The sequence below is a fragment of the Micropterus dolomieu genome, linkage group LG06 (assembly GCF_021292245.1).
Source record: "Micropterus dolomieu isolate WLL.071019.BEF.003 ecotype Adirondacks linkage group LG06, ASM2129224v1, whole genome shotgun sequence".
Taxonomy (NCBI): domain Eukaryota; kingdom Metazoa; phylum Chordata; class Actinopteri; order Centrarchiformes; family Centrarchidae; genus Micropterus; species Micropterus dolomieu.
In genome coordinates, this window is record NC_060155.1 from 16,795,979 (window position 1) to 16,805,859 (window position 9,881).

The window sequence follows — 9,881 nt, forward strand, 5'->3', positions numbered from 1 at the left end:
AAGCATTTTTCCAGGCTTGAGTCAATGTAGCTTTATTTGTAAAAATCACTTTATAAAGACAAACATGATATCAATAAATATACATTTTTCAATTTACACATTCATTATATAATTCCCCTCTGTTGTAATTTTTAACAAATTCTGAATTCTGTGTTTTACAGTTTAAGCACATTTTCTCATCAGAAAGAGTCTGTAAGCATGTGGTGAATTAATAAAGTTTCAACAATCCAATTAAAATATTTAAAAAGTTTAATCAATATCAATGAATTTGATGTATCATGCAGATATGCATAGAAATCTTCACATGTATGTATAAACGTATATTTATGGGGACAATTCACAATAAATGTATTGCAAAAGTAGGATATTAAAATACTATTACTATTTAATAGGGGACAATTCACATTGAATGCAATACATACCGTGAATTGCCCTCTATTAAATAGGTTATTAATTGATTACTGATCATTTCTTCCTATGGATCTTCTGCAGGACAGTCTCCGTGTGCTGCTCAGACACATGGTAATAAGTGGGTCTGACAGTTAACAAGTTAAAAGACCAAAATATCTAACGCCACTGACAGAGACACAAAGTCTACAACGAGCTTGTGCCTTGCATCTGCCAATGTGGTTATACTTGTCAGAGTTTGTTGAAGTGCTGAGCTTTTGCTCGTGTATGTATGTATGTGCTCATAGGAGGCACTGAGCCCCGTCCTCGGTGAAACCCCGTTAACAGAGAAAGCAGAGAAGCAGTGCCCATAAATGACACCAAAACATAGCAGTATAGTTTTTATCTTTTCGGTAAGTATTGTGAAAAAAAATGCTTATAATCACAGGGAAAGCCCAGATTTTTATTAAATGCATCCGCGTTTTGGCAAATTCCACAATATTCTTACATCAAAGGGCCTTACTCTTTACCTGCACTCTTTTCTTTCATATTTACATTGATTAAAATTTTCTGAGCTGCTATCATGAACACTAAAGAGCAACTGTTTCCAACAGCAAAGCTCTGATAAATCCACTCTACACTATCTGCCCAGCACCAAACAGCTAACAGAGAAAGTTGACTATAGTCAAGCATTTAGTTAGGGCTTACTGTCATCAGATAGATGGCAACCAGACTTCAGTTTAATGCCAGAGTTGCCCTGTGTGTGCTAGATGTAAAAATAGGCAATTCTTTTAACTTTTTAAGCCAGTGAAACAGCTGTATATCTGTAAGCTTGGTTTTTGTCTGCTCACCAGTAGCCAAAAAAATTATGCAGCACACACAAAAAGATATTATAAGTTGTTACCCTGAAAATTGTGTATCATATCTTATAGTTTACCTGACACAACAATATACTGAGGCCTGTGGCTGAAGATTGTTGTCTTTACTCACTAACCTGTTTCTTCTTTTTAAAGCCTTCTCTTTCTAGCTTATTTGAATTTTATTTCACTTACAGACGAAATAACAAATGGCCATTAAAGGTGCTGTGGTTATTTTCATTATCAAAAATCCAGGTGTTTGGCCGGAGTCTCATGTACACTTGGTCTCCCACTTCAAGCTGTAGAGTCATGCCATTGGTTGCTGTCTCGTAGCGGTTTCCAGCTGGGTGGTTGTACACAGTAACCATCTGCTTTCCATTCTTCATTAGCCGCAGCCCCATTGGTTTAGATGATATATTATGGCCAGAGAAACTGAAGTAGTAGAATCCTTTAACTGGAGCCGTGAAAATACCTGTGGATGATCAACGGTCACATCTTGTGCCATTTTGAGCACAGTAGCTGTTTGCTTTCCATTTTATCCAGATGAACCCATACATCTATCCGGACACATTATGGTAAGTTTACCTGTTGTAGGGTTGTATGCGCCTGTGTTCGAGTAGACATTCTTGTAGGTCAGTGTGATCTCAGCGTTAAAAGGTCCAACATTTCCAATATTGCTGATAGATGCTCCAAATGCCACTCTGTTACCTTGTGAGGTTGCATGAAAACAGAAGGATATTATGATATTTATTTTGTTGAACTAAATCTGAACCAAACATGGTACATACACAGAGTTAAAACTGGTAGCTTTGCTGTAGGTTCCTACCTTGGATTACTCCCTTCAGATCCTCTAATTGTTTCTCAGTGTTTTTCAGTTTGGCATCCAGTTCTCTTAAGAAGGCACCAAGTTGGCAACAGTTTTCTCGGCTCCCTATTATGTCACCTGCACGCGGAGAAGGCGATTTGATTTTGGGAATCTCTTTGCTGTTGCTCTCACCTGCTCCAGTAACCAACTGTTGGGCCTCAGCCACACAAAGGTAAAAGAGGAATAAAGTCAGCAAAGCCACTGGGGTCTTCATCTTTCAATTTCTTGTTGTTGGTTTATCTTGTCCTGATCAACTCTCCCCACTGTGCTTTATATACCACACAAAGAAGGAAATACATACAGAAAAGGCTGTTTTCTTCTGATCTAATTCCTACCGGGAATATGAGTCATAGTGTGTGTATATATATATAATATAAGTTTACTAGCTGGTTAAAGGTTTCTTTGGTTATTGCTTTATTAGACACAGATCAGATAAGATTAGTTTACACTGACCTTGTTTATTCCAGTTAAACCGAACCCTGGAGCATTTATTCCACTGGTGCAGTTCATTTGGGTTGGTGTGAACAACAGACTTGAACTCTGGTGAGGACCAAACAACTTCTCTGGTCAGCCTCGAAGAGGTGGTCTCAGACCACTGTCAAGAGTTCTAGTGGCGATGGACCAGTGGAGAAGATGCATGCCTTTGGTGTGGGAGACCTGGGTTTGATTCACACTGTGACCCATCCACAAATGTGTTCCTGAGCAAGAAACTTACCCCTAGTTGCTCCAGAGGTGTATGACCTCTGACATATATAGCAATTGTAAGTCGCTTTGGATAAAAGCGTCAGCTAATCGATTGATCATAGAGCACTTCATTTCTGGTCTAAACACCATTTCAACAAATCACAGGAAGCTACCATTGTATGTTCCATTTGAAATTGTACTTATTTATTATTACTGAATTATTTAATGTTTTTGTTCTTTATAATATTTCATATTTATCAGGTAGGTTAGGTACACCTCTCAAAAGGTAACGCAGGTGTCCTAAGGCGAGCTCAAGGAGGATAGAAACCTCCCATGGAGCAGAAGGGCAAACGCTTGCTTGATCTTGATTTTCAGTGTGAATATAGAGAACAGAAAAATTACCATCAAAATGTGAAAGAGATACTATAAAAAATACTATAAAAATACGATAACAACTAATACAATATATAATATAGACAACATTTCCACCACCTGGCTTTTGTTTACAATTTCTGAACCATTTGAGTTTTGCCTTTGTGAACGCAAACCAGACCAGACAGAAAATGAAAAGAATGTACCATCCTCACACTGGTTCGATTCAGGATCCAGATGTTAGGTATGAACCAGCCCTTATATTAACAATAAATTGGTCATCCCAGACCCTGTAAGCCTGTAGTAGCAAAACCTTCCAGTGTATTGAACTAAGGAAGGATGCGTTTTTTTGCTATTGCATTTCACATTTCATTTGTAAGAGGAAGATTATGTCTTTTCTTCTTTCAAAATCAGCATACTCATCACTTTAATATCTAAAATACACAAGGCATTTAACACTAGAGATTTTTATTTACAACTCCATATAGCCATACTCGTGGTCATTTAGATTAAATCCACTCAGTGTAGTTTTATTACTGGTTTACTGGTTTATTGTCAAATTGTCAACAAAGGCAAGGTGCGAATTATACAATGACAAGCGGAGGGGGGGTCAACTTTTTTCCCAGGTCATAAGGAAACCCAGTACAGCGCAGGCACGCGCTTCAGTGTGTCTGCAGTCTGTCCATGATGATCAAATTAAAAACACCAGCTCATGGGTGCCTCATAACAGACATCTTTTGTTGTCAGGTCACCAAGTAATCTAGAGCAAGTCAGTCAGGCACACAACAGCAGACCATCATTTATGCTCAAACACAGACCCACACAATGCTGAACTAGAACCAAAGACCACCATAAATTATAGTCTGCATTATCATCTCTAATTCCTAATTCTCATAATTTCATTTTTTGCAAATATCTCAATTTCTCTTGCTCATGTTCACTGTGAATGAAATGTAATCTGCGTTCAATAAAGTAGTAGTCATACATTGTTGGGGAATTGAGAATTGTTGGGTCTCTGTAAATATTAAACAGTGTACGGTCTAGACCTGCTCTATATAAAAAGTGCAATGAGATGACTTTTATGACATGGCACAATATAAATAAAACTGAAATTGAATAGGCCTACATTTGAAATAACAAACCTGGATTTTTACATTTATATACCTTCAGGTAAAACTTCTGAAATCCACAGTGAAAACAAATGACTGCTTATTCTAAAAAGACTCACAAAAGACTTAAAATGAAATATTAAACTCTATATTGATGTCAAAATGTATCTCTGCAATAATTAATCCTCAATTTCACTGCTCACGCCTAAATGCCAGTATTAGCTGACAATTAGATCAAAAATATGACATTTTATATTGGTTATGAAACGATAGAGTGGGCAATCAACTAGCTAACATTAGGCTCATGGCTCATTTTAAGTTAAAGAAAGGCTAAATACGAAACTGGACTGGAGCAGCTGCGAGTGATGCAGACAAGCCGTTCAACTAACATCAAAGTTAGGAAATAGTATGGTCCATTTTAGAGGTGTCTGAAATCGTATTTCAGGAGTCTTGAATATAAGGCATGAATATGTGAAATATACTGTAATATTTTCAATTACAGGTAAGTTGTAAGGTGAACTGTTGTTTTTGCCTCTTTAGAGGGGTTCCAAGCCTTAAGTAGGGGGGTCAGACCCCCCATGAACAAAGGCCATGTGTTGGTGGTAGTGTTGTAGTTAAGACTGCCCAAACCAAGACCAAGTCAAGACCAAGACCAGAGTTTTTCGAGACCGAGACAAGACCAAGACTTTTAGGGGCTGCGGCCAAGTCGAGACCAACACCGAGGGAGGGCAAGACCAGTTCACCAAATTACATGAGACACAGTAAAATGTGGAACGCGATCATACTGCGTACTTCTTACATTGAACTGAAAGATCCACATTCCTATTAAAACACCCACATACAAACACTAAGAGCTGGAATCAACGTAAGCATCTTTTTTCAACACTCTTTTTCCATGATTACAATCGCGGGGAGGGATGTCGTTAACGGGAAGAACACATTTTTAATTAGGGTTATTGGTTGCATTTGAAGCAATATGTTTTACATCCAATCAAAGGAAGGATATGAACAAATAAATCAGACAACGCAAAATCTATTCATTGATTTTCCCAAAGTTTTGGTCTTGACTAGTCCTGAAATAAATACCGAGTCCTCAGTGTCCGAGACGAGACCTGGTAACCTTAAGTTTACTTTTCATGTTGCCACCTCTAAAAAAGATCCTTCTATCTGTGTTCACAATAGATAATCTTGTTAATATACCTAGCTAAATTTCTGTTTCTGTCATTTAATCACTTGCTTTAAGGAAATGTTTTCAGACAGAGATGAACTAGGTGGATCAGATTCTGTTCTCAGCTGCAACTTGAATTGACTGAAAATACAACAGCTGTATCAAGAAGATATTTAAAGAGGGTATTATTTGAAGATCTTTCTTGTGTAATGTAACCAATTTAATGATGGCCTTTTATGATAGGTTTAGACAAGTCTGAACAAAAAACAACATGAAGCAAAACAATAAGCAAAAGTAGAGAGGAGAAGGAAAATAGGACTGCATATGACTAGAGATACATGCTTGCTGCAAACAAAGAGTCAAAAAACAAAAAAACAGTAAAAATGCTGATCTTTGAGTAAGTCAAGACACATGATTGACTACAGCAGCCTTCACTTTTGAAGGTTTGATTTTTCTAGCATGCGTCGCCTTGCTGTGTGGATGAGTCACTCTGGTCTTGGAGGGAACAGGGAAGAAAAGACCTCACATAGGGACTGAAATAGACTAAATGCTCTCCGTCTGCTTCTCACACTGCACACTGAGTGGGAAGAGACAGAAGACAAACAGAGGTGTTCTTAGCTTCTCCACATTCATTCTCCATTGTCAGCCCATATACTCTTACGCTTAGGCCTGTGAATGAGAGATGTGTGTTCCTGTTGGTTGGTTTGTGTCTGTGTATAAATGCAGCCAGTTCCATCTTCATGATTGTTTCTGAAAGACTGTGTGTTTTCTTTGTGAGCAAAATACAAAATGTACAGATACTCTTCACGTTTGATACTGTATGAAAATGTAAAACGGAAGTTTTTCTTGGCTCTAGCTGCTGTATCCTCTCTGTTCACAAGAGGGCAGGCAGGTACAACTGACCGAGAGAGAAGAGGGTACCCAATATGCAATTTCATCTGTAAGGAACACTGTATGTACATGCTGTTTATACTAAAATATCAACATTTTGGGATCACTAAATTTTTTTTTCCCCACTATAAATGACCTCCACCACTCCCTCAGCCAACCAAATGATCCAAAGCAAACCAACCAAATAATACATAATGTGAAGAATATAAAAGCAGTGTACATTTTTGATATTTTACTGTTTAACATTACATCTACTACTTAAGTATTTTAAGCGAGGAGCACAGAGAGCTGAGGCAAATCCATTTCAATAACGAGGTTACGCCAGCATGCTGTGGTCATCACTCACAGGAGGATGAAAAGAAGAAGACGGCATACATTTGTGGACAGCTTCATCCTGGGGTTCATTGTTCTTGTCTACAATGAATGAACAGTGATCATTAACAGATGGGTTGCCATTCATCAGTTCACCCTCAAAGACACATTTGGATGTTAAGGCAACTTCTTTAGCATTTATTGAAAACTAAACTGACTCTGAATCATCTAATTCAGTTGTGAAATTTTTTTAGGTGCAGCAAATCCAAACTAAAGAACGATGGCACTGGGGCTGAAAATGTGCAATTAATGAAACATTTACATTTCAACAAATTCAACCGTTTGATTCTGGTCTCTCCTTTTTGGTTTGCAATATGCAAGTATTAAGCTTAAAATGCTGGGTACCTACAAGTTACAGTGCTAGTAAACAGAGCTGAACAGTTTACAATAAAGAATGACATCATGTGGCATCTATTAATTCATCATGGTGTTTTTCTAAGTTGTGATATGCTACCAAAATAATATACTAATAGACGTAATTCAATCAAAAACCCTTCAGAAGGCCAGCCACATTTTTATTACGCATTTCTTCTACCTTATTGCATGATTTAAAATAATATAATGAGAAACGAGTCTATTTCTTCATACTGCACTGCAGCAGCTCTTTAAGCAGGCTGGAATAGAAAACAAACTTACCTTTCTCAAGTTATAATGTAATAATGCAAAATATACTGAAGGTAGTTTAAACACAACTAACCTTGAATGTGAAACGGGGTACAGAGGAGCCTAGTATTTCTTTTCATTCTTAACAGAGGTAAGTTGTGTACATAAGATGAATAAACTATGCAGACTGTTCTCCACTTGTTATTCTGTAGTTACACTATTCTCCCATGCTCTAATGACACAGTAACAACCGGCTCTCCGTCGCTCCTTCTCTTTACGCGGTTCAACAGTGGCCAGCAGCCGCCTAGACAACAGAATGCTCACGGCAGTTAAAAGTTGCTGAAATACATTTGTCTGACTTTTAAAGAGAAACAAGCCTTTTTCCTAAAATACAAGTTTTTTTGGCAAGTTGCAATTTAAAGGAGAGGTCATCGTCAATTGTAATTGGTTACTGCCTCAATCACATTTCCCTGGTAAGCAGTGGTACATGGGAGATTTAGAGGTCTATTTTTAGCTTTTTAGAACACCATAAGTTTGGTTTTGTCTGCATTAAGAACACGCTTTCACTGACATAACAGGTGCTGAACTGCAGTGAAAGCAGTTTGCAAATTGTGAAAGGCTATTGCTGTTGTGGAGTCACATAAATAACAGCGTTGTTTGCATAAGAGTGCCATTGGACATTCTGATGTAGATTATTTATATAAATAGTGAATAAAAGAGGGCCAAGTACAGAGCCCTGCTAACACCATTTAGAACAGGCAATAGATCAGATACCCATTAAATTGTGTGCTCTAAGTTGTATTTGACAGATAGTTAGCAAACCATAAACAGCATGCTGATAAAAACCTATGCTTGACAGCCTCTGTTTCAGTATAGTATGATCTACTGTATCAAAAGCCTCAGAAGGATCAATTAAAAGTAAAACAGTGTTGTTTTTTTATTAAGAGCAGAAGTTGTTGTAGTGTGTTTGACAGAGGACCCAAAAGCAACGTTCAGGATGAACAGGTTTTATTAAAGGAAAAAAGGGGTTGAGGGAGTGTAGGTGAGAGGGAGGCGGATGCCGGGGAAACCCGGAGTCTGAGACTGGGGAGCCGGGGGACACTGGGGACCGAGGAAGAGAGGAGACACGGGGGGAACTGACCGGGGAGGTTGGTGTAGGAGTGTGGTGGCAGGCTGACTGGCTGGGCACGGGGAAGAGCCGGGAGGACGCCGTGGAGGAGGTCTGAGGGGAGAGGGCAGGGTAGCGAGCCCAGCCGACACAACGGAGGTGAGTGAACCTGGAGGGAAGACAGACAGACAGGGTTAGACACAGGGAAAACCAAGGACAGGGAAACAGAGATGACAAAGATTACACAAGCGCTTGAGTGATAAAGCGGCACCAGGTTAGGAGAGAGAGAGAACACACACAGGGAGAGGGGAGGAGACACAAACAGGTAGGCCAAAACACGAGGGGAAAACAGAATCACAAGAAAAAAAAGGAGAAATAAACAGGACACTCACTATCAGCCGGGCTGCCACCACAGCAGTAGTGATATAATTTACAACTTTCATAGCTGCTGTAACTGCTATGCCTTTTCCTGAAGCCTGATTGATACATAGATAAGAGAGTTAGCTTACTAAGTACGTCTTCAGTGGTTACTGAAACAAAATAATCTGACTTGGCCTTCCTGAGCAGCAAAGTGCCCATGTTTCCCAGCTGCCTAAATTTAAGCTAATCAGCAGCAGAGTCTGATTTCCTTTCCTTGGCCCATACTAGATTGCATTCATGAGTAGTTGAAGACAGCTCAGTTGAAAACCGTGGATCATCTCACCCTTTAAGTCTGACTTTGCGGATTGGGGCATGCTTGTTTATAATTTCAGAGAACCCATTGAAAAAGTATTTCCAAGCTGTTTCCACATTAGGAATGGGCTCAATTCTGCTCCGGCTGAAGAGAAGCAAATCATTAGAAAAAGCCTGCTCAGTGAAATTCTTTTGGAAGTGTATACATCAACACACACATCACTCATTCACAGGCCTAATCCGAGCATATCAGCCGACAATAGAGGTAAGATGTTGGATGAATGTGGAGGAGGTGAGAGTCCGTGTGCTTTGTCTTCACACTTGGTGTGCAGTATGAGAGGCAGTTGTACACTCACCTAAAGGATTATTAGGAACACCATACTAATACTGTGTTTGACCCCCTTTCGCCTTCAGAACTGCCATAATTCTACGTGGCATTGATTCAACAAGGTGCTGAAAGCATTCTTTAGAAATGTTGGCCCATATTGATAGGATAGCATCTTGCAGTTGATGGAGATTTGTGGGATGCACATCCAGGGCACGAAGCTCCCGTTCCACCACATCCCAAAGATGCTCTATTGGGTTGAGATCTGGTGACTGTGGGGGCCATTTTAGTACAGTGAACTCATTGTCATGTTCAAGAAACCAATTTGAAATGATTCGAGCTTTGTGACATGGTGCATTATCCTGCTGGAAGTAGCCATCAGAGGATGGGTACATGGTGGCCATAAAGGGATGGACATGGTCAGAAACAATGCTCAGGTAGGCTGTGGCATTTAAACGATGCCCAATT

General features: G+C 39.2%; 1 protein-coding gene across 1 annotated transcript; it reads right to left on the reverse strand.

The window, feature by feature from the left end:
- Positions 1-8,319: 8,319 nt before the first annotated feature.
- LOC123972481 (4-O-methyl-glucuronoyl methylesterase 1-like) lies at positions 8,320-9,228 on the reverse strand. Its single transcript, XM_046051997.1, has 2 exons — positions 9,120-9,228; positions 8,320-8,585 (listed from the first exon to the last, which is right to left on the reverse strand). Exons 1-2 carry the CDS (start codon positions 9,148-9,150, stop codon positions 8,320-8,322), a joined length of 297 nt encoding a protein of 98 aa, XP_045907953.1. The 5' UTR covers positions 9,151-9,228.
- Between the last annotated feature and the right edge of the window lie 653 nt (positions 9,229-9,881).